Here is a 26,930-nt window from a genome sequence, read left to right as displayed (position 1 = left end):
GTATCAGTGTAGGCATGTATATACATATATATATATATATATATATATTTATATAAAAAATAAATCAATAAAAGTCATAATTCTGTGTAAATTATCAGATTTAAAAAAGCACCAGGGGTGCACTCTGTACAATCATAACATTTTACAATCATAGCATTGTACAGACTGCCCTCATGGACAGTTATACAAAGTCATTCTATACGCATTCACACACCAGTAGAATCACTGTGCTGTGGTCAAGTGTGGACTCGTTAACTGTGGACTTCGGTTTGTGACACAAAGATCCGGGGTTTCGATTCTTACCTTCACCTGCTAGATTATAGTCACAAAGGGACAAAACTGGTCGTAAAGTGGAATTTTTCTGGTGTGCTGATCTTTATTGATCATATATGTGTATGTATATATATATAAAACTGAAAATATATATATATATATATAGAAATAACTGAAGTGAATCTTTAGATAAAGGCCTGGAAGCACGTTGGTCAGTTTAATATGGACTGTGCGACAAACATGGCATTATATAGAGACACTAACCGATGCAACTGCAATATCCCACTGCAGCCAAAAATGCTGATTAATTCACTTAATTCAATTTAGAAGGAGAAAAAAATACTTTTTAATCACATCTGTTGATAAGGCAATCCACAGTCAAGATAGACATGCTGGTACAAAAGTAAATATAAATTTGGTACGCTGATATTGCTCCTAGAGAAACATTATATAAAAAAAAGTGTTTGGGTTTAACTTGAAGCTCAATATAAGAGCAGATAACCATCGATGCCAGTTATTTGTTTAAAGGGGGTTTTCCCAATTTGACTTAAATTGTTTCTTTTTTGTTTGTGTTTGTGACTGGCCTTTGATTGGCCAAAACCTCCTTGTAATTGCATGGTCTGCATCGTTTGAATTCACTGTACTGTCTGGCAGATATTATATGCAATTTTGTACCAATTTTATCTTTTTTTTTAGACTTGAACTGCAAAAAGAAAGTCTCAAACTTCAAATGACGACCAATAAATAAAAAATCAGGCCGACCAAGCTGAATATGTATTTTTTTTCAAATCTGAAAGTCTGATTAAATTATGACAAAAATTAAGGCAAAATGTTCAGCAGCTGTATCATCAGGACCTGGTTTTTGTCTGTATATGAAATTAAGAAATTCTAATCTTGCCTAATCATAATGCACACATGAACAATTATCCTGTATTGTATTTAATTCCATGCATGTAGTAGCTGACCTGTTTGAAAATCTTAGCATATAATAATAATATAATAATAATTTATTCTTATATAGCGCTTTACATCAAAAGAATGATCTCAAAGCAGCTTCACAGAAACGCATAAAAAAAATAATAAAAAAAAAAATACAACTTAAAAAGTATTACAGCTTAAAAATAATACAATCTAAAAATATTGCATCCTAAGAATTACAGAAATAAATAACAAACAATAATTAATAAAAAACAAAAAAAATCAGAAATTAAAGACAAAAGCAGTAAAATATGACAGCATACAATAAAACTAAAATACTAAACTATTACAGCCGAAGAAATAGTAACAATAAGACTATCATTATAAAACAATCAAAACATGGCAAGATGGTAACACAATCAATATGACTGGAGGTTTAAAAAGAATAATACTTTCGAAAAAGGTGAGTTTTAAGGTGTGCCTTAAAAGAATTTAATGATGGAGCTGCCCTGATGTCATTGGGGAGTGCATTCCATAGATCAGGTGCAAAATAGGCAAAGGATCGTGCGCCAAAGCTTTTTTGGGCGAATCTGCCAGGCTCTAGTCGTATCTCCATAGAATGTCTGTTCCTCTGTCGTGTGCGATTTGCAATCTGCATGGGCTCTGGAAGAGCCTGACGACTGATCAGAGAGCCAAGATAGTGAGGGGCAGTGCCATTTTTAATATTGTAAGTTATGACTAGAGACTTAAATTCGATCCTTGCGGAGACAGGTAACCAATGAAGGTCAATCAATATGGGTGTGATGTGTTCGTGCCTCCTGCTCCGTGTAACCATGCGTGCTGCCGAGTTTTGAATCAATTGAAGATATCTGTATAGTCCCTACAGTACCTCTCAATAGAAACTTTCTAGAATTATGGACCTTTCATGTACACTTTCATTATAAGTAGGGGTTTGAACCTAGAACCTACTCCGCCTATACGACTCACACATAAGTTACATAATACACGTCTAAACTAAGAAAACATAACGGTAAAAGTTCACTATGACACATTACCATTCAACTCACGTATTTAAACCATACACCTCTCTCCCAACCTTTCCAAGTTATCCCCACCTCTCCAATTTACCCCCACTCTGGTATGCAAACATTTGAGTAAATCAATTGTCTATTGAAGAAGGTTATATAATATCATTGCCCAAAGATCTTCATGAAAAGAAGTACCTTGATCTGTAAATAGGTCTCTAGTTGAGTCTATATCTGTCCTATATTTATAGAAACGCTTCCCATTGCTCCGAATTGTGCTTATGATTTCTGCTCCGACCTTTCAATTATTTCGGCTATTTTTCTGGAAATATTGATGTCTCCAAACCGGCAACAGTTCATTCCAATATTTAGTTTTTTTGTTATCCTTTTCTTTCAATTTGGTCATTTTTATTCTTTCTTTGTATTTTCTTGTTTAAATTTTAACTTTTATGTGTCATTGTAATTTATTAATACTGTCTACCATGTATCTCCTTTTAGCTTTATTATATTCTTCGAAGGCAAGATTTTAGATAAATGTAGTAGCATCAAGGGCATGTTTACTTGGAAAATGTTTTAATTAGAAATATGATAAGAATTTCATAACTAAAAACAAAAACAGTTGAACACTATCATTCATTAAATCAGTGCAGAGAAGATATATCATAAATATGACTTGTAGTTTTAATCAGATGCATTAATTGTCTGCAGGGATTTTTGCAAACCAAACTATTTTCTATGTCTTTGCAAATTGCAGACGAGACACCTTTTTTGGGTTCAGAACATACTATGTAAATCATGATGGATGAAATGGGGTGATTAAATATTTAGTACAAATGGCAAAGAATTAAAGAAATAAGGAATACATGAGGAGAATAAACCCTGTCCATCCCCTCCCTTATATCTGCCCGATCGCTCCCCTCTCCTCACAGACAAAGCATGGCTTGGCTCTTAACCCCACCCCCTCCCTGCCCTCCCTCCCCTCCCACCTCCAGTTTCTCTTCTCTCTTCAGAAATACAATATCATTTGCCACAGCAATTATAATTAAGTTCTGCTCTGTATTTCCAACTTAATCTAAAATCACCACGAGGTGAAGACCTAGGAGGGGGGGGGGGGGGGGGGAGAGGGAACAAGGGTTGTTAATTTTGACAGGTTGTGAAGTTTAACCTTCATTAATCTTGTAAGAAAGTATAGTAAATAGTAGTATATTACTTTTTGTTTCATGAAATGATAGGATTAGTCAGACTCAGCCCTTACCATGCATGGACACTTGTGGTCTAATGCAATAGAACCCACATATCTCCCGCCAGCATTCCTCCTTCTCTATCCTCAGTTGTAGTTATGTATTTTAGATCCTCCTGCAAGCAGGAACTGGCGAAGAAGCCATCATTGGCTTATCAAAGCCGCAAGCTGACCGAAGTCGGCTCTCTTAGATTCATATTTAACGTCCATGATTATGAATTGTCAATTGTCAACAACTCTGTAACTGGACGACATACATTCATCTTGGAGTGACTCAAACTTGGGACCTTATGATTGAAAGGCACCGGCATTAACAACTGAGCTAACACTCCCAGTTTTCACCACAACTCCAAAACTCATGTTTTTATAATGTTCCTATAATGTCATATCAGGATATGACGGGGGGGGAGGGGAGGGGTTGCGGGCAGGAGGAGGAATATGGTATTAACTAAAGTAGGGAGAAGGCCTTCTTGTACGTGGTAGCAAATATCAGGTATATAAAAGGTTAACTGTTAGACATATATACAGAAATTACCTGCCTATTTTCAATCATATATGCTTTGTACCCGGAGATTGTTATTTCATGTTTCTCCGAGTCTAGACATTGTGATTCATGTGCACAAGCAACCTTTTTAAGCTGTACCCTTCTTAGTGAACATTCGATGCATTATTCATGATTTTTCTTTACTTTTTCCCTTTTGCCATATCACAGACACATATCTCATAATTTATGCCAACCCTGTGTTAGCTTGATAAATGCACAATATGTTACAAATGAATAGAGAATTCCACTTAGCTAGCTGTCAGTGCAGAGATGGAGAATAGGATGAGGCATACATTAATACGCAGTATCATTAATGAAACGTCATTCAGCCATTGAATAACATATGAGATATCGGCGGGCAGGATTTCCCTGAACTGAGAATCACGTTGAAAAAGAATTACCACACTCCTATATTTAATCTTTTTCATTTGCAAATGTTAAACATTTTAAATACCTTTAATACCACCATCGTCCTTGACCCCCTTTTCTTCCCAACATGCCTAATCATTACAAAAGGTCTGTGCAGAACATTTCGATACATACTTATTCTTTTTCAAGCCATTTTCCTCTTTGTAAAAGGGAGCAGTTTGGTCAATAAATCCCGGAACAAAATATATTTCACAGCCCCCGAGGGGGGAGAGGAGGGGGTTAGACATCGCATGAAACTTAACTTTTGATGGGATCACAGTGATGGCTCTGATCTCACAAAGTGTATTGCAAGCAGTATATCAAAAATCAAAACTTTTCCAATTACCTTCTAACAGCAAGCCTGCTATATTTTACAAATTTAAGTTAGCATGGGGGGTCAAGCAGAGGCTGGGACTGTGGTCCCCCACCTTCATCGTTAGTTTGTGGCATACATTGCAGTATCATTAATGAAACGTCATTCAGCCATTGAATAACATATGAGATATCGGCGGGCAGGATTTCCCTGAACTGAGAATCACGTTGTAAACGAATTGCCACGCTCCTATATTAATCTTTTTCATTTGCAAATGTTAAACATTTTAAATACCTTTAATACCACCATCGTCCTTGACCCCCTTTTCTTCCCAACATGCCTAATCATTACAAAAGGTCTGTGCAGAACATTTCGATACATACTTATTCTTTTTCAAGCCATTTTCCTCTTTGTAAAAGGGAGCAGTTTGGTCAATAAATCCCGGAACAAAATATATTTCACAGCCCCCGAGGGGGGAGAGGAGGGGGTTAGACATCGCATGAAACTTAACTTTTGATGGGATCACAGTGATGGCTCTGATCTCACAAAGTGTATTGCAAGCAGTATATCAAAAATCAAAACTTTTCCAATTACCTTCTAACAGCAAGCCTGCTATATTTTACATATTTAAATTAGCATGGGAGGTCAAGCAGAGGCTGGGACTGTGGTCCCCCACCTTCATCGTTAGTTTGTGGCATACATTGCAGTATCATTAATGAAACGTCATTCAGCCATCGAATAACATATGAGATATCGGCGGGCAGGATTTCCCTGAACTGAGAATCACGTTGTAAACGAATTGCCACGCTCCTATATTAATCTTTTTCATTTGCAAATGTTAAACATTTTAAATACCTTTAATACCACCATCGTCCTTGACCCCCTTTTCTTCCCAACATGCCTAATCATTACAAAAGGTCTGTGCAGAACATTTCGACGCATACTTATTCTTTTTCAAGCCATTTTCCTCTTTGTAAAAGGGAGCAGTTTGGTCAATAAATCCCGGAACAAAATATATTTCACAGCCCCCGAGGGGGGAGAGGAGGGGGTTAGACATCGCATGAAACTTAACTTTTGATGGGATCACAGTGATGGCTCTGATCTCACAAAGTGTATTGCAAGCAGTATATCAAAAATCAAAACTTTTCCAATTACCTTCTAACAGCAAGCCTGCTATATTTTACAAATTTAAGTTAGCATGGGAGGTCAAGCAGAGGCTGGGACTGTGGTCCCCCACCTTCATCGTTAGTTTGTGGCATACATTCATACGCAGTATCATTAATGAAACGTCATTCAGCCATCGAATAACATATGAGATATCGGCGGGCAGGATTTCCCTGAACTGAGAATCACGTTGTAAACGAATTGCCACGCTCCTATATTAATCTTTTTCATTTGCAAATGTTAAACATTTTAAATACCTTTTATACCACCATCGTCCTTGACCCCCTTTTCTTCCCAACATGCCTAATCATTACAAAAGGGCTGTGCAGAACATTTCGATACATACTTATTCTTTTTCAAGCCATTTTCCTTTTTGTAAAAGGGAGCATTTTGGTCAATAAATCCCGGAACAAAATATATTTCACAGCCCCCAAGGGGTGAGAGGAGGGGGTTAGACATCGCATGAAACTTAACTTTTGATGGGATCACAGTGATGGCTCTGATCTCACAAAGTGTATTGCCCAAGCAGTATATCAAAAATCAAAACTTTTCCAATTACCTTCTAACAGGAAGCCTGCTATATTTTACATATTTAAATTAGCATGGGAGGTCAAGCAGAGGCTGGGACCGTGGTCCCCCACCTTCATCGTTAGTTTGTGGCAAAATCTATCAGTCAGGTGACCCCCCCCTCGATCCCCATCCCCGACAGTGAGCCAGTGTTTACCAAAACTACAAAGATTAATGTTTTATACAACAAACTCCATTTGTATTTCAATTTGACTTTGACGAATTAATGCTCGAGGGGTATATCATGTTTACCCTCCTGGGCGTGACGCCACCAGGTACAAAATACACAGTCTGTTGCCTCATTATCAAAGTCCATCCAGGATCACATCAAGAACAAGGAAACCAGACATTGCGCAGAGTCGCTCGTGAAAGCAAAACAGTCATGTTATTTAAAAATGTGCAGGACACATAATTTTCTGTACAAACCATAAACGATTCGTAATATTTTTTTTGGGGGGGGGAGGGGGGATTATTCCATCTATAAGGTATAATCTCTTAGTTTATAGAAGGAAGAATGTTACGGGAGATTATTACGTACATAGATTATGTTGCGTACTCAGAGAGTGACACCAAGGACGTTTTAAAAGTCATCTCAGTAATAACCTTGGCAACGAATCAGAGCTCGCTTAACGGGAAGTTGGTAGAAGTTTCAAAGTATTTTCATATCTAGTAAGTTCAGACTGATCCTCTGTATTATAATCCCACAGCCTTCATTGTAAAGAGTTTTAGACAAATAGATAAACTTGTCGGAGAATAACAGTAAGAAACGTTCGTTGATCGACTTATCCTCATGCACTGACCAATACTGGACTCCCTAGCATATTTGGGAATACTGCTTATGGTCTCTAAACTGAAGCTTTTCCAGAAACGAAAAAGGTTGAAGGGGTCAGACAATGTCTAGAAATAGAATGTAGCCATTTTTTTTTCCTTTTCATATTTGTCAATTTTACAGCATATATTGTGGCCAACCCTGGCCTTGTTCCCTACTATGTATTCATTTCTCATGACATTGATCAATAACCACATGATATGACACAGAAAAAAATTGTGTGATAAATTTTATGAACTAATATCTGCCAATTACATAAAAGAGGAGAGTTATGAAATTACCTAAAACACTGACCACTTGGAAAAAGTGTATCGGCAGACAGATTCAGGGGTTGTCAAGACATCAGCCATGAAAATGTCTACTCTGTCTGGCCTCAGGCATACATTCAATTGTTCATTCTTGCATGTATGTGCACAACAACATTGATTTAATGAATAAATATTGACCTGATGACACATTATACATCAAAGGTGCAATTTCATAGCTATGTGGATGGGTTGATCGATGTTGTAGTATACAAGTGAGTGTGTTCACATAATATCGGTCTCTTTTGGTTTTACTACTGGCACTAGTGAGAGACGTGGGGGGGGGGGGGCGGTGCCTTTCAATCATAAGGTCCCGAGTTTGAGTCACTCCAAGATTAATGTATGTCGTCCAGTTACAGAGTTGTTGACAATTGACAATTCATAATCATGGACGTTAAAATATGAATCTAAGAGACCGACTTCGGTCAGCTTGAGGCTTTGATACGCCAATGATGGCTTCTTCGCGAGTTCCTGCTTGCAGGAGGATCTAAAATACATACATACAATACATGCATACCCTGCCAGAGGCTACCAAAGTTTCTTTTGAAAGTGAGTGACTAGTCAGGCAGAATAAGTTTATAGAGATGAACATTTTTTGTTATGATGTTTCATGATGAGATTGAGAAAAAAGAGTTAGTAGTTTGTACCCCTTGTTTTTCCTTTATATATAGGTCAGTCAGGATTGCATGGTTCTTGCGTTGAGGCGATAGGGATCGGGAAGGGTGTTTCATTTTCTCACAAAATATAATTGACAAAAATATTTGGTTTAGTTTTTGCTTTAGTTAATAGTCATGCAGATTGCCATGAAAAAATCATGTCAGATCCCCCACCTGCACCCCCCCCCACCCCTCTCTCTCTCCACCTCTCTCACTCTGGCTATCCTCCCTGAGGAAAAAATTGGTTACAATATCTCTGGAATCAATATTCAACTAAGAGTACATTTGCACACAACTGTATAATGCTATGATGAATACTACATGTATGTTGTAATGTGGGTCGACCATGTTGGGTGGATTTATGACTTTCTGCTGTACATTTGTCATTCGTGATGATGATCCATTCTAAAAGGAACAGGGTGAACCGTTTTGGCCCATACCAATCATGATACCAAGTTGTTCGTACAGGGAATACACCATCAATACTCATACATATTCTCACTTCTACAATGTAGGGGAGGTAATATCTTGAAATTGGATCATTAAAAATACCTCTCAGTTTAACACACCCTTACAGGTTTTACCATTGTCATATAATTCTTCCATCCCCCTCCCACCCCCCCTCCCACCCCAAAAAAATACATTTAGTCAGTTTAGACATGATCTTATAATGTCTGTGTTTTTCTGAAAGAGCCCAAAAGATTGCAGCATGCAACTCATTGTGTAAGTTTTACAAGGTACCACAACAAAAAAGAAAGATGTTTGAACCCTTGACCTAGGATATAACCAGTCCCACACTCTTAGGAAACTGTTTTATCCTGCCGTGATGTTGTACAGGCTGGTCAGCTGACAAGCATGTAGACTAAGCAATTATGCCACCATGGTAGTAGCGAGCCGGCTAGCACAATGGCTGGGCTGTTCAGGTTGAAGTGGTATATAATAGAGGGCAGTATGCTACTATGAATTAATTTCTTTATTCCTATGTACCATATTTCTCTTTGTCCAATTTATCATACTAGTTGTTTTTAAATCTGCAATTTACAAAAAAGCAACAAATTTTAACTTGTAAACATGTTTTTTTTTTAAAACAATGGGTAATGAACATTACATAAATAAGGGATCTATTATGTAAGCTATTTACAAAGTGAAGAGAAATGGTTGTTTATTTTATTTACATTTGTGGTGGGCAGTAACTTATTTCCTAATTATTCCATTCATTAAACTTGCAAGCCTTTTGACAAAAGCGCCATAGTTTTCACAATGTTAGTTTCGTTGTAGCCATGGCAACCAATATTTGTTAAGTCTGTTCCAAATTACTGTTTCGCTGTACTGTTTTACTGTTACTAAATTTCTGATATTTTCGGAAATTGAGACTTTTTGACCGTGTCACTAAAATCATATTTACATTGAAGCAACATGATATCAATGAAGACTGAACTCTACCTCACTTCCTTAGGTACAATCCCATGTCACAAAGCAGTGCACCATTTTCACTTTCTATACTTCAGATTGTTCCCTGCCTATAGGAAATACCACCTGAGTCCCCTATTTTGCCCAAAAACAGGGAGATTGAATATCTACCCAAGTTCGTAATGTTAGCCATACGGAACGCTCTTCGGCCGCAAATTCTTGATTAAACACTCAGTGTACTATTTCAGTGGTCCAGCCAAATTTGTCTGCACACAGGAAAGTAGTGCTGGCGATTAGAGCACTTGTGTGTACAATCATACAGGTGGCTGGTCAATCAATTAGGTGCGCTCAAGAATGAATCCTAACAGCAATACTTGGGGCAGTTTATAATACACTATACCACTTCCTGAAGGACCCTGTACAATTAAGTTCCATCACAACGAGAACTGGTAGAACTATAACTGCTCCCTATTCATAGAGTATTATGTCTATCATAACTTCGGATGTTTGCACACATGACAGAATCTTTTTTCCCTGACCCCACCGAAAATCCTTTTATTGAGTCTTCATTAGAAATCACATGAACAAAGAACAAATTCCATGTTAATGATCTATTGTCAATAACATTTTAATAATTTCTTTTTGGGCCCTGTGAATGTAAAATTTCTCATCTGTTTCTTTCTCGTCTTTTTCTTTGCAGATGAAGTTCCTAACGAACCCTTGATATGTTCCACTTGCAAAGGATCTTTCTACAGTGCTGCCGAACTATTGCGCCACGTGCAGGAGGACCATGGCCTGCACATCTACCAAGCAGACTCGAAGGAAGGACAAGCAGATAATGAGATGGAAGAGCCATCCGACGTCAAGGAGATCCTAGACGAAGATGACGAAGGAGAAGAAGAAAGCAAAGATTCCACCCTGGTCGAGAGATCTCCGATCGCATCATGCACCCCAGAGGAGAGGTCAGAGGCTCCATCAGAAGGCCGCAGGGACGAAGGAAAGAACTTTCCCGAACCTGACGCTGCAGAATCCCAGGTGTCATCGTCCCATCCTCATGAGCCTGCCCATGTACCAAACTCTCACCATTTGCCACTCTTATCTGAAAGCAGCCAACTCCCTATATACATTCGTCACCCCCTCGGAGGTAGAGACCGCTACCCGGTGGGAAGCAGTGAGCGTTACTTTCCAGTACCGCTCACGCAACCTTTTCACATGGACTTCAACATGCCACCAAACCACCAACCTTCAGAGGCAGTTCCAGGTATGTCTTCTCCGTATGAGGGCTCGGCTCACGTACCGTTCAGCTCAGCTTCATCGCATTCTAGCCAGGTGGATGAGAGCGCTGCCCACAGACTTCGATTGATGGCCGATGTCGCCACACCAAGGGATCAAATGGGGTTTCCCCCTTACTCCAGGCCATATCGCACATCATTCCCACCCAAACTGAAGTCTTGTGAGTTCTGTGGCAAACCGTTTAAATTTCAGAGCAATTTGATTGTTCACAGGCGATCACACACTGGAGAAAAACCTTACAAGTGCTCCCTCTGTGATCACGCATGTAGCCAAGCGAGCAAGCTGAAACGCCACATGAAGACCCATAAAAATGTGAACAAGGACGGCACGGACCACTCCGATAAGACTCTCAACGGGCGCGGCGACGGAAAGCCCACAGACGAAGATTGCGGATCCAGCGGGAAAAATTCCAGCAGTAATTCGACGGTGGACGAAGAAGAGGAGGAAGAGATGGAGCTGGAGGATGAGGATGGTGTGATGCCTCCTCATCATCAACATCATCCGCACCAAGTAGAACCACCACCCATCAACAGCCTGCGTGAAATGCGCAACAATAGTCAACAGCAACAACAACAACCTTCCAATTCTCTTCTCTGCGAAGTCATGAAGAAGACAGGTCTTAGTGAGATACAGCAATACAAAGATGCCTATCGACAAGCTGTGGCCGAGCAACACATCTCAGTCAGCCCGAGTCAATATTTCGGCTGCACCGTCAGCAGCCTCCTCTCGGGTAAACACGAGATGAACGGGCCGTTGGCCGCCGGCTCCAGCAGACACACGCCGACGTCGTCACCTTCGCCTGGTCGGCAAAAGACGCCACTGCCCTCTCCGATACAAAAGACACTGCCACTGCCACCCAGCCATCCGTTCGAATCCTCGCCGCCACCCCTGGAATTCGATCGCGACCCTTCAAAGCGCTTCAAGCTCGAACCCACTTCACCACCATCGGCGAGGACACCGCCTAGAGCACCCGTGTGGACGTCTCTGCCCATGCCTCACCACCAGAATTTCTTCGCCCCGGTCATGAGTATGACTTCAGGTTTGCAGCCCTGCCATCCACCTGTCCTACCGAGTCCTGTTCATCACAACGGCAGCCTTAGCATCCTGCCCGCCAATCACCACAGACGGTTCTATCCCAGAAGTAGCGAGCCACCGGTGGCCCCTTCAATCCTTCCATCGTTCCACAACCCTCACCACCGCAACCGCAGGGGAGGCATCACGAACCGTAGGTCGGACGAATGTGAGTTTTGTGGCAAAGTATTCAAGAACTGTAGCAACCTGACAGTTCATCGCAGAAGCCACACCGGTGAGAAGCCGTACAAGTGCGAGCTATGTTCGTATGCTTGCGCTCAGAGCAGCAAGTTAACTAGGCATATGAAAACCCACGGTAAGGGTGCAAAAGAAGTCTTTAAATGTGAAGTGTGTGGTATGCCATTTTCAGTCTATAGTACACTGGAAAAGCACATGAAAAAGGAACATTGGGGTTCTATAAAAGGGCCTGCCCCTAGGCCAGAAACCAGCATGGTAGGGGGAAGGGGTCATAGCTACAAACCTCTGCCAAAATGAGGAGGGGTCTTGCACATGCAACCTTTCAACAGACAAACAACAATGGCATATTCAAACAAGAAACATGAAATCAGTTTTTTTTTAACAAAAAGTCGTATGGTTTTCCTGCTAAAACCTTTTTAGGACTCCTTGTTAAACACTCACCTAAAGAGAGAGGGGGGGGGGCTCCTCCATTTTAATGATTAATTTTTTGAACTTCCAAGGGCAGGGGACGGGAGTGGTTGTAGGAAGATTACATCTTTTGATACTACATCATGAAGTGCAGAGCATTTTTTTTAAAGAATCGTCACCAGACCCAGTCGGTCTAAAAGTCAAATTTTGAAATTAAACATTTAAAAAAAAAATTTTTTAGTCTGTACAATCAACTTGATTCATAATGCTAATGATTATGCCATTGTTGTTTTATACTGTCTCCTTTCAGAGAGCAATATGGGGGATAATGTGCCTGCCCAAATGATTGTATTCTTTAGATGGTATGGATCAGAAAACTAAATGCATATTCAAATAGTGATTTTTTTTTTCCCTTCTTCCTCTTCTTCTTCTTCATCTTCATCTTCTTCTTTGTTGGATAAAAGCATTTTTTCGACTCGTATGCATTTAATTGGGAAAAACATTCAAAACAAGTAAACTGAAAAAAACAGTAGCACTTTGTTCAGAATATCTTTTTTTTTATCATTATTATTATTATTACTACAACTATTAATCTTGGACCAACATTATAATGTGGAGACCCCAACATTGACAGGGGAATGGGTCTAATTTTTTTGCACAATTGGTACTTGTCCAATGAACACATCTTCTGAAAGATTGCAAATGTGACATTTTTTTTTTTTTTTCATTTTTTTTTTTTTTACCCTTTGTAAATTTTTCACCAAGTGAAGAAAGTTTACTAGTAAATAGTCATGACAGTATCAAATAAAAAATGCTCCATTTTTTTCCCTCTTTCTCTTTTTTAATGAAAACTTATAAAGTTTTTTTTTTTTTTTTTGGAAACTAACATATCCATAGTTTTGTTACTAGAGTTTTGGAGGTGGCTTAAGTGCAATAACTTAAACATTTAAGAAAAGAACAAAATCAAGAAGGTCAGCTGGAAGCTCTTTGCAAAGAAAGGGAACAGTTAGTTTTAATCAATAGGCATGTTAATCGTTTTGTATTCTTCAATCAACTGTAAAGTTTCAAGCTTTTAAGTTTTGAAAACAAACCAGAAAAAAAATGGGAAAAAGCTTTTTACTAAAAGGTGATGGCATATTATGGCTTACTGGTTTGAAACAAAAATTTGAACATATTTTTTATCATCTCTCTGCATTCATTCAAAAAAAAATTTCACATTTCTTCATATCGGGTAAAGTAATTGTAATTTTTGTATGCACATAAAAGATCAAATGGTATATAGATATATCTTAAAACTTTTAAACAAAAAAAAAACAATACTTTGGCAGCGGGGGCCTCTGTATATGTTCTTGTTTAATTTTTTTTTTTAATTTTTTTTTTTAAAACATGTTGAGATTTTTTTTTTTTTTGATTGACACAGACAGTGCTACATGTTCATAATTTCTATTAACAATTAGGCGTAGTAGAATAAAACTAACAAAAACTTACAAATCTGTAAATAAATCTTGTCTTAGGGTTTGATCAAATTTGTACGAAAAATTAACGAAAACAACACTTTTGAAAGGTGCTTGGTTACAGCTCTCAAAACAAAGGCAAAATGAAGTGGGTGTTCTCTTTTTTTTTTCGTTTTCTTTTTTTTTTAGAAATTCACAAAATGCAATTTGTAATCGGTATGAAATGCATCTCTTTGCCACAGATTTTTAATTTTTTAAGGTTAACTCAATTGCATCTCACGGTTCTCTCACAATTAAATAAATCCAAGGGTGGTCAGTTTATGTCTATAAAGACACATACAATAGGAAATACAAACATATGTGTTGATATATATATAAATATATATGTATAGTTTTAATAAACTAAATAGGTTTTTGCTATCTTCACAATTTTCAGTAAACCAACAAAACAGATTCAAATTGGCCATTTCCTTCTTCCCTGTAATGTCTTTAATGGAACATATCTCAAAAAAGGGCGGAGACATTTCTTTTGAACAAGATTGGAAGTTTCAAATTTTCTTGTTCTCAAAAGTTCAAATCCTAAAATCGCATATCGTAAGTGTGATGTCTTCGTTTCTCATTATGAAGCTTCCACTACAAGCAAACAGGTTCAAGTTACTGTTCCATAGTTTTAAACTGATTTTTAATATGGACATCTCTTTGTTTGTGGGGATAATTTTAAATATTGTATCACAACAAAGCAACATAAGAAGAAACAAATTCCAGTGTCATAAACTTGGTGGAAACATTGAAAACTGGATATTATTAATCATGCCAATATCTGACTATTATGTCAGCTCTTACAGAATATCAGCTTGTATTACATCAATTATTATAATTATGATGATTTTTTGTTTTTCAATACTACTCATAACCATTATTTCATTATTCTTTACATCATCATCATCAAGTTTGTCATCATCACCATCATCATCATCTACTTTCATTTCTTCGTTGTTACTAACTTACACTGAAATTTAACAAAACGAAAAAGCAGACAAAATTGTTCCTGATATGGTTTATTAAAGCAAACACAAAAACAAGCAAGGAAATAAATAAACAATAAACAACAACAAGAGAAAAGTTTATAATAGCAATAACAAAATAAAGTCTCTTAAAATTCTTGTCATACTGGGACTCAAAATTCAAACATCTGACTATCATGTGTGCCAATTTCATTTATTTTTAATTTTGTTGTGTGTTTTTTTTTTTTATATCCGGCTTCCCAAACCACTGAAATTTTGTTTTATAATACATGCAGCTTAAAATGAGAAGTAGAAGGATTCCTCATGAATTAATCTTTTAAGGCTGAATATTAAAATCTTTCAACATATCATCCACTTTGTCATGCAAATATCTTTGAAATAACTTTCCAACCTGAAATATTTGTGTATAAGAAATAATCCTTCCTTGCTTTGTCTTTAAACATGGGAATAAGCCTTGTTGTTTAGTTACAACAAAAAAACTCACAAGACAGATTTCATCAATTTTCAGCGTCAGCTGGGCTAAAACGTGACCTAACACTACTAGTGACGATATTTTCAATAATAACTTCCTTGTAGTAAATGGTAACAATTGTCTGTGACAATAAGTGAGTCAGTCAATGTCAACGTTGGCTAATGTATCTGGTTGTTTCGTGTCACAAAACCTAGCAGAAATTTATTTCAGTGTAATATCATTTATATTTTAGTTAACAATGAATCCCTCAAAAATGGTGTAATATCATTTATATTTTAGTTAACAATGAATCCCTCAAAAATGCCCCTTTTTGGGTTTTAATTTTTATGTTCTTTTTACTGTTGTTAAATTTTCACTACTGGAATATTACGATCGATTCTGAGAAAAGGCCGTTGGGGGGGGGGGGGTGGTGGGGGAGGGTGGGAGGCCACAGTCTGATGCTAATGAATTATTGAGAAGTAAAAAAAAAAAGACTTCTGTTCTGAAAGCATTTCCAGTCTTCTGGAGATCAACAAATTATAGCTAAGATATCTGTGAACGTTTTGAACAACAGAGCTAGCAGGTTCCTCCAGAAATTATTTCTTCTAAAATAATCATTGTTATTGTTTGTATTTGCACAACACATGACATTCAAAAGTTACTTCACATAACAAACAAAAATTTATCTGGTTAGAAAGTACATTTTCAGCAAACATCTGGTACAACCAGTTTCATCCAGTGATATAATATAGATTTATATTTTTTTTTATGACTACTTTAAATGTTATGCATCGTAAAATATCCCGTTTGACGAATAAACATGGGAATCTCTCACAGTCGTGACTTTAGATCTTTCAGGAATGGATTATTTTCAACCTTTTGTATCAAAATTTATAACCATAGTTTCTAAATAAAAACTGTATTAAAAATGAAAATCTTTCTAAAGACTTGCAATCCTGCCTGTTTGCACACGAGACGTGTATCTGTCTGAAATAGCAAAAAAAGTCAAGGAAAAAAAAGACCAAAAAAAAAATTAACGCAAAAACAGAGAGGGAGAAAGAAATAACAACAACACACAATTGAAAAGACAAATAAGTAATAAAGTGAAGTATTTGTCAATACATTTATGAATGACAATTTACTAACAAAATCAGTGTCAGGTTAAACTAAAGCTATTTAAAGACCCCTTTGAAGTGCTTAGAAATGAACAAGTAAATAATAATATTAATTCCAAAATGCCTTGAAATTAGGGCTAAAAATTCAAACCATCATTTCGGAACTGGTTTAATTTGATATGTTGCATTTATTTGTCATTTTGAAGCTGTTCTCCTATGGTCAGCCAACCCACACTTCTAAAACTTTCACTTCACTTGCCAAACATATCATCTGCTGAGCTAATTTTTTTTTTGTTAAAGAAAGAGAGTAAAGCAACATTGTTGTTTCACCCATTTCTCTTATACTCAGTCTTCATTTTATACATTGAATAGCATTTAGTTACCACAGATTTGACTCTTTTTTTTGTTGAGATGTGACAATATGAAATACATTAATGTTGGTCTAATTTAAACTGTCTTAGGTTTTCAGATGAAAATAACAAGTTCCTAAGACCTTCCTCTTTAATTATCATTTTTAAAACGATTGATTTTTTTTTTTTTTTAGTGCTCTTACAAAAATGGTCGATGGGATCATTAAGACTTTCTCTCTCGTTCACACAAGTTCCCTTTTTATCCTTCTTGTTTTTTTCTGCTTTTTTTTGGTGTTCACATGATGTGTATGTTAAATCTTAACAATAATAACTCATTTAAAAGAACTTACATGATTTGACTCAACGGAAAGCACTCATTTACATACATGATCATACATAGGAGTTAATATTAATATACTAACTTCATTTTTAAGAAGAATAGAAAATAAACCAATGTTACACACTTGTGAATTAATATGTGTCCACATCTTAAACCCTCAATTTATTGTTTTGGTACAGAATTATAGAATTTGCATCTTAAATCTGTTGAAAATAAACTTATTTGGCTAGCTTAAGAAACTGGATTTAGACTGCTGATAATGACTCACCCAACACTATCACTTTTGTTTACTGGGCATTGACTGAGTTATTTCAATTTTATTCATATTTCTAAATATTATGTAGAATAATCATAAATAACAAGACAAAACTTTCTGACTGTCATTTTTCCATCAATCAAAAAAAAAAATGTTGTTTGTGCCAATTTTTTGCCAAGTTTCATTCATCCCAAAGGAGTTCAATTTTATTTTAAGGATGTTGGTTAAAACATTAACCTTGTCTAATTAACACATTGCTGAAAACATTTTTTACGTGTTTTCTTGCTCATCCATTTGCCGCAGGATTAAAAGAATAAGTGAAGGTAATAATAACAAGAGGAGATTTTTAAAAAGGTGTCATTTGTGCCAAACGGTTTTAATAGCGTGGGGAATTTTGTAGAAATATTACTAACATGTGTTTTTTGAAATATTCTTTTTTTGAAGCAAGACTTGATTGTTGTTAAAACATTGAGATATGATTTCAGTAAGTTTTGATGGTAACATTTTTTTTCCCACATACTTCTCCGTGGTTGGATTTTCGGTCTTAAACCGTTCCGGGATTTATCCGAGTCGTGAATCAATAATACATTAGGAGAGAGTGTCTGAATAATGGAGGCTATCTCTTCTCAACCGTATGAGAGGGGTGGGCGAAAAAAATCAGAGATTTCTTTCTAAACAAGATGTTGTTTAGAAATTTGTTGTATAAAGATGTACAGTATATATTAATTGTGATCATAGTCGTGGTTATGAATTTTTTGTGGCAGTGTGATTTTCTGTGGTATTTACGGTTGTAAAGTATTGTTGCATTGTATCCAGTGTGTATAATTATGACGAAATGTAAAGGCCTGTGTTATATCGCTCGTGTAGGTTGTCACAGCAAAATGGTCTATGTGTGGACACTATAACAAAGGAAGAGGGGACAAAAGACAGTGTAAACTTTACTTTAATTAACCGAAAGACACAAAGAGAAAACAAAAACCAATCTGCCTATATTACTGTTAATTATCCTCATATGAGTTGACCAGGTTTTGTTATCCTTTTTTTTTTCTGTTTTTTCTAACCAGAAGGTCGGTGGTAACAATTATTACAAAACTTGGGGGTGCCAAGAGGGAGGTATAGTTGGGGGACTCCACCATCTGCAGTAGCTATGCCATTGGCGTTTTGGTTACGTAACATGGCCACCGTTAACGAGGCACAGTTACATGGTTCGAGTTCATCCAGCTCCTTCCGGGTTGGGGGGAAGGGAGGGGTGTGGCAGTACCGGATTGCCGACTCCAACACGGTACACTACTGCAGGATCCAAGGTGCAAATTGTGCCACCAGGTTGAGGCGCCAAAGGGTGTCGACTGCTTCGTGGTCACGAAAAGATGTTAATTCATCCGAGGCGCCAAATTGTGCCACTAATGTAACAAGGTGTCAATACTAACAGTTGGATCACAGAGCTGGTGGCAATCCATGCCCCCCCCCCTCTGCCCTGGTATTCCTTGATTACTTGGACAAGTTGGTTGGACCATTTATACCCATTTATTGAAAAGCATTGAGAGTTGCATTGAACTGAACTCCATGCAGGATGTGTAGTAGGCATAATAGGTGTAGTCAAATCAAAATGTGGTATCATATATCATATATATGTATATCATATATATATATATATGTATATATATATATATATATATATATATATATAGATCATTTACAATATTATTTACAACATTAAATCGAGTTTTAAAAGGTTAGTGATACCTGGTTTCACGAATCAAACCGACCGACCGATTTGGTAAATGTTTAAAGGGACATTCTGGTGGCAAATGATATGTGACGCAGGGAACATCGGTCACAGCTTTACGTTACGTTTTACAATCATGTTGTGGACACAATTCCTAGTATGTGATACGTATGTAAATGTCTGCATGTGTGTGGTAGCGTGTTTGATTCAATTTTCTCTGAAACATGCTATCTTTCTTTGTGGATAACAGATTTGAACAAAATCGAGAAATTTCAAGAGATATTTTATCTCAGTTCTCGTACTGACGTGTGCATGGCATACTCTTCCGTTGCCAACTACACTTAATGATAACATATTTGACAACTTTGTATCTTTGCAATAAAACATGCTTATCAAAAATGTGAATTTCATTTATATCAGTGTAGGAAACGTATCTCTCTATTTCTTGAATAGCAATATCTGCCACCAGAATACCCCTTTAATCTGCCAGCACATCCATTTTAGACATCAAGGGTGGCCTAGTAATGCCTGCTAATGGGTTCATGTTAAAACACTTTTATTTCATCGAAAGTAGAGTTTTTCCATGCGTGGAACAAGTTGTTCCAAAAGGGGGGCACCAAATCTGCCGTATCGATAGGAAGAATTGTTACCTTAATAATCCGAAACTTAAGAGGGTTTTAAACTTCCATCCCACAGTTACTAAGGAAGTAGAAGATTGGAAAATTTGGGTAGAAATTCTCTTTTTTTCAAAGAAATTGAAGTAATAATAAGCTACTTACAACATTCTTTTTTATATGGAGGTTTTTTTTTTTTTTTCGTTTTTTTTTCTCATTTTTTCATTTTTTTTTCCGTTTTTGTAACTGTCCATGTTGACATTTTTTATACGTAGATGGATTACACTGGGACTTACACTCGTATGGGGTGAGCAAGATGATGCTCTGTAAAAAAAATGTGTTCTTTGACCATAAGCAGCTGACAACTTTAATAAGTACTAATTAACCAACAATTCAATTTTCCTACGATGCCATTCAGCTGCATGTTTACCGAAGTAAAATATTTGCCTGCTTGATGTATGTTTTAAAAAAAAAATTAATAGACAAAAGAAAAGATAAAAAAAAAAAGAAGTTAAACTTCAGGCTTGTAAAGCCATTTCTCGGTGTTACGATTATGATCATTATTATTATTATTACTACTACTATGATTATTATTATTATTAACATTATTTTGTTGAATTTTTTTCCTTTATTAGATTTTATGAAATATCCTACGTGATAAAAAAAGGTCCCTTTTCTACTAGTTTTGCTGAGGCAAAAAAAAAAATTCAAAAAAACATAGTGTGTTTATTGTCATTTTTTGCAATACTGCAAAAGCAAAAAATGACTCGAATTATATATGTATAGACATTTTAGACAGAATGTGACATTGTCCATGACCTACTTTGGAGCCAGTATAATGTTTGAATTATTTCTGCAATTTTTGAAAAGATGCATTTCAACATGAAAAAAACTGTTACAGTTCACTAACCGAACTGGCCGAAATTTATCGGTGATATTTGAAAGGCGTTTATAGAGAATTTGTAGGAAAACTCTTTCCCCTCGGAGTGTTAAATTGATGGGTATAAAATTACGTACAATTTAATCATCACATATGTTAAGATATGTGTGGAAAAAGAAGTCACAGTGTCCTTTCCAAGAAAGCAGACAGATTTTAAGCAATGGTCATTTATTAAGATAGAGGCATATCAAATCAAATTTCTGTTTTTGTTGTTTAACTTCATTGTTGGAACATTTTCAAGGACATTTATGCGCTGTAAGACAGCAGTCATTCTGTTCCATTGCCACAAAAATGAAAAAACCATGAGTCTATCGGTTTTTGTTGCATTTTAGAAAGTTATTGATGACATCACACCTTTATTTACAGGTACATAGTTAGCAAAAGGTACGATAATATTCTGCATTAATTCTGTGTCGGTTTATGATGAAAGAAACATGTCAGAGGTAAAAGATAGAAAAACATTGTGCAAAAGAATATCTCTCTTTTCTAAAGTTTGTATTGAGACATCTATGCACAAGTAAACCAATTGATCATGTCATGGTGTAAGCCGGAAAGGTGGTGCATTTGTGCATAAAGTATATCGTGGTGCATGTGCATAAAGTATTGTGGTGCATTTCTATCAAGTATCACATGCATGGTGCATTTGCATCCTCTATCGTGGTTGATTTGTATCAAGTTCCGTGGTACATGTGCATCAAGTATTGTGGTGCAGCTGAATCAAGTATAGTGGTGCAGCTGAATCAAGTATCCTGGTGTATTTCTATCAAGTACCACCATGGTGCATTTGCATCATCTATCGTGGTTGATTTGTATCAAGTTCCGTGGTACATGTGCATCAAGTATCGTGGTGCAGCTGAATCAAGTATCGTGGTGCATTTGTATCAAGTATCGTGGTACATTTGTATCAAGTTCCATGGTACATGTGCATCAAGTATCGTGGTGCAGCTGAGTCAAGTATCGCAGTGCGTTTTTATCAAGTATTGTGGTGTATTTGTATCAAGTATCGTGTACAATACCTATAGCAGCTGATGTAACCGGGTAGTAATATTCCCATTAAAGTCTGATGTGCAGCATTTTAAGTATAAGCTGAGACATGAGGTCAACCTGTATTAAACATGATGGAACTGTTTTGAAATTCTTTTAAAAAAATATGTCTTCGCTTCAGATTTTATACAAAAAGGCCATAAGGAATGTTCATATTCAAGTTTCTGTTTGGTTCTGTTTGCAAGTTTGTTATCCTTTAGCAGCTAATATGCAGTTATGTAATGCCTAAAAGACTGAGAGGTGTGACCATTTTACTAAGGGGCGTATGGTGCTCTGTAGGCTAAGATGACGAAAGTACAATGTGGATTTTACAGAAATGGTCTATGGAACTAGCTTATATAACACCAAGTTCTCGTTGCTTTTTCTTTCACCTGTCAAATTTCCTACATAGGACCATGGTTTAATCCCCTTGAATTACAACACCATAAAACACATCAGTTGTTGACATTAAACCTACAGTCAATGTAGGCATAAACACATTAATAGGTTCTGTTATTCTTTTGCCGCTCACACTTTCAGAAACGATATATTAAAAAAAAAAAGGAGGGGTGGGGGGGGGGGTTAATAGGTGAAAAACTTGCTAAAGGTTTGGACCTCAAAAATGTTCCATGGATCTTTGAATATCTCGCTTTAGCATCTCATTGCTTCTGTTTCAGTTTCTCGTGTTTTCTATACTGCTCTAGTTCATTTTTTTCGGAACAGTTATGGCGGATACTTCGTTTTGTTCAGCATCTTTTCTCAAAACTCAACAACACTTCTCAGCAGGCTATCATATGAGACCTTAAAAAGCCTGCATTGTACTCGGGGTGCGATTGCCTTCTCTGTTCCTATGACCGTTTGACGGTCTCATAGACATCACCGCTCCCACTCATGAGTCTTTTTACCAAATCTACTTTAAAAGAAGAGTATCGGTTTTTTTTGTTGTGGATGAGCCAAGCTCATCCACCTCGTTAAGTTCATTGTCGTATGCAATGGTAAGGGTGTCAGGATGGGAGAGAAGGGTGGAGAGCTCTGAAAAGGTATTTTTACGGAGTTCTGGAAGTTTATATGACCGGAGTAATGCAGTGTGATATGTGCTGCAGTTCCGGCCTCTCCTACTTCGTTATGCTAATGAAGAGCATTATTATCCATTGTTTTTTCCTTTTGTGTACTTTTTCGGCTTTTGATTGGGTCAAACCCTAGTTGTGTTGTGTTGCTTTTATTGTGTCGTACGTGCTTCATCTTTATCAAGCCTCAAAGGCAATTTATCGTGTAGTCAATTACTTGGGAACATGGTTCACTAGCGCTTGTATAATAAAAAGCTCATTTCCAAAAAAACAAGATTTGTTCGAATATTTCTTTTCAATGTCTGTGTTTTATTTTTTATTTTATTTTTATCATTGGTATAATGACAATAACTGGAGACTCATTGGAAAATTAAGCAACTTTTGATTCTGTGACATTAAGAACGGCACCTCCCCCCCCCCCAGCCCGGCAGTAAAGAATGGTTATGGCATCCCCCAACCCACCCACTCCACAAAATCAAAGAGATGGTTACATAGAATTTCCGCCAACTAATGTTTGGCTAACACAGTTCGTAGAGCACAGGAGACATAAACTTGAGGTAAACTGGTTCGAATTCTGCTCTAGACAAAAAATTCCTTGTTTATCGATTTGTTTATAACTTTCACAGTTATTTATTTCGATGTAGCATTTTCATAAATATTCATCATTTTTCTTATACAAAACTTGTTTAGAAATGAGACAGCATAGTTTACAATCAACACCGACAACCAATGCTGTGCCATTAAAAACAGGTACAGAATATGGAAGTAAAATTAATTGATCACCTTGTCAAAAACAGTAACAGCCTAACCGTCGGTTGTCCCTGAGTCGTAGCAAAGATTCGTTTAGCCTTTTCTACGGTGGTATTGAAGGGACATACAAGATGTACATGCAGTTACTTTGGTACAATATAACACGACGTGACAACAAATCAGTTTTGTATTTTTTAGCCGAGATGATTAAATATATTGACAAAAAATTCAAAGTTATAATTTGCATCAAAGTTAAATTAAGCAGTAACTGTAGGCCTGCATCACGTAGGTCTCTTCAGAGGTAATACGAACATAAAACTTCATTGAAACAAATTGGGTCAAAGGTCAGAATATGAGATCCAAATTACAGCAGAAATTATGGTGGAACCGGTAATTTTAAAGCAGGCTTTGCAATTCGTAATATGGTTCCCAGATTAACAAGAAGAACAAGAACATAACTTCGTTGTCTGACCTTCAAAATCTGACTACAGCGGATACTCCTTCCGGTTGCTCAGAATGTATACACTTAACTTTAATAAAGAGAAAAACTATATCACACCGTCAGTTGAAAGCCCCATGTCAATATCTTTCCCTGGTTGATCGAATGTTTACCTTAATAGTTTGACTGGCTAAAACCCTTAAAGGCAGTGTAAAAATGGAGTTAATTAAATATGACACATGTCATCATCATGGCAATTAAACCGAAGGTGTCTTTGTTTCTCTTCATAATTTACAATCTACAATACTTTATATTAATGAGGAAGAATAATATTCTTGTAAAACAAGTTGAATATTAATGATATTGTAGAAACTACATAAAAAAATGTAGAAATACTCTGACAACTTAAACCAAACATTTTAAATGTATCCAATTACAGGGAACGGAGAGGACGGAAACTCGATGTCGTCTAATTAGTAACTTCTACAGCCGTTACATTGAGAAACGAACTGGATTTTGGTTTCTTGTCGAACCAGTGCACACTGGTAAAAAAAAAATAGTAAAATACTATAATTTCTGACCTCAATTTTCTGTTTAATATTTTTTTTTTTTTCGTTTTTTTTTTTAATTTCTCTGACAGTGTTTCATCACTGGACAATATAGGCCTATGCTCTCTCCACCTCCACCTCTCTCTCGACCTCTCTCTTTCTCGAGACGTAGAAGACAATTAATACCGCGCTATTAATTATGAAATCCATGGTCGAATGCAACGGCGGAGCATGATGATTGTTAAGACTCAGTAAACTGAATAATAATGACAAAGTCACTGGACAAAGGTCTTATGTTATAAATCGTCGCTTGACTAGGACCAAAATCGTGTCCGGTCAACGTACTTTAAAAAAGTGCATATTTTATCCATTGAATTTGGGTACAATCTGATGGTAGCATATGAACTCGGAAAAATTAGGGGAATTGGTATACAAAGTAACTGAAAAAAAAGATGATCTGTTGCTTAATCCTGTCAACTTCGAGTAACAGCTAGAAGCGGTGATATCGTATTATAGGCATTAAACGTTTAAGCTTCTTGCAAGTAAAAGAACATGGAACACTACATTAATGAAGTTGGGTGACGCACAAAGTTGTCTGCATTGGACTAAACGGTATGAATAATCGGGCAATAACTCCCTGTGCAGAGGAGTAGATGACGTCTTTGTTATGATAAGATCAGTTGCTAACGATGCGTCTGAGCATTGGTCAAAGTTAAACAAAGGTACACGATTTTCTATGCAAATGTTATAACAGTCGAAATCAGATTGCAGGGATGTGGCATCTATTTATAACAATATAGCCTATATAGAATATTATCAGAAATATCTGAAATGCTGTAACGTTGGGGACTTCGCCCCCATGGAACCCACCAAGGCAGACCGCTGTACCTCAGTCAATAATAATCTTTCCAATCGTGTTACGACCCCACCCCCCGCCCCGCCCCCCTCCCCTTTCCCCCAATCTCACACCTCCCAATCTCACAAATATCCTAATGCGCTTTGAGAGTGATATCACTTATGTAAAACTTCCATTGTAGATCTTCGCAACATTCTGATCTTTAACTATATAACGAGTTCTGTTTCTGCGGGTGAAATTATGGAAGAAAACTACATGTTTATCGATTTTCTATTTTCCAAGTTCCTGAAGGGGGAGGAGATGGTGACTGGTTATACAAATGTTGACAAGAATGTTAGACTGCAGACTGCAACATCTCGCATGAGCGAATTAATGTGGCACTAATTTTTTTCAATATTTGTCATATACTTCCTTTTTGGATTATAGAATATATTTTTTGTTTCTTTCTATTGTCGTTGCAATCTTGATGATAAAAACAAAAGTTGAAATCAAACCCGGTTTACTTGTATATTTTATAGATTCGAATGGGCGGGGAGAGGCGGAGGGGGGAGGGGGTGGGGAATGAGAATGAACGTGGGTCAGTTTATTCTCGGTAGCAACGGTGCTTCGTTCTTATAATGTCCGTAATATAAACAATCATGAATATTCTTGTTTCATGCTGCAGTCATTCCTTCTATGCATTGGATCTTGATCGCAGCTTACAATTGACGGGAAAAGCAGTGTTCTCAAGGGTCTTACTAGATGTGTAGGTGAGGGGGGGGGGGTAGCAAAATTTGTGATTGTAAATCTAACTTCCTCTGTGCAGATAATTTCTATTAAAAAAAATTATATTTTTTTTTTCTAATTTCTAATTGGACACTGAAACAATTCCACGTAATCACCAGCTGATCAAACAGATCGATACATCACCAACTCGCCAAATAATTTGTGTTCATTGTTTAATGGAGAATATTTGATATTATTCAATTAGTATACTGTTGAGCTAAAGTATTCTATCTCGCCATACGGTAGTAATTTATAGATTATAGATAAAACAACAGAGTTTTCGCTTTGTGACGCACGCTTTATAAGGCCGCGATATATGCATTATACATAATTTAATTGAAATAAAATGACTTAAGTGTAAAAAGCTGAACTATATAAAATGTATAAGCTAAACTTAAGAATCCGTCCGGTTTCGTTATCTAGAGGACGTGTGTGTGGGGGGGGGGGGGGGGTGGGGTGGTGGGGGTGGGGATAGGTGATATCAATCTTTGCTTATACGTAAAATGTTAATACGTGTATACTTTACGTCGTAGGAACTAAATTTGGGAAAGCAAAAATGTAACATCACTGAAAGTTTTACAACCCCCCC

At 36.8% G+C, this 26,930-nt stretch overlaps 1 protein-coding gene across 1 annotated transcript in view; it reads left to right on the top strand.

The window, feature by feature from the left end:
* LOC139970938 (B-cell lymphoma/leukemia 11A-like) overlaps positions 1 to 23,257 on the top strand; it is a 112,538-nt gene extending 89,281 nt beyond the window's left edge. The window contains exon 3 of the mRNA XM_071977016.1: positions 10,353 to 23,257. Coding sequence (XP_071833117.1) covers positions 10,353 to 12,511 — 2,159 coding nt within the window. The 3' untranslated portion in view covers positions 12,512 to 23,257. The remainder of the gene's footprint in view (positions 1 to 10,352) is intronic.
* Positions 23,258 to 26,930: the final 3,673 nt, after the last annotated feature.

This window comes from Apostichopus japonicus, chromosome 8 (genome assembly GCF_037975245.1).
Source record: "Apostichopus japonicus isolate 1M-3 chromosome 8, ASM3797524v1, whole genome shotgun sequence".
NCBI classification, from domain to species: Eukaryota; Metazoa; Echinodermata; class Holothuroidea; order Aspidochirotida; family Stichopodidae; genus Apostichopus; species Apostichopus japonicus.
Note: the sequence above shows the minus strand (reverse complement) of the source record. Positions and strands in the feature narration are given on the sequence as shown.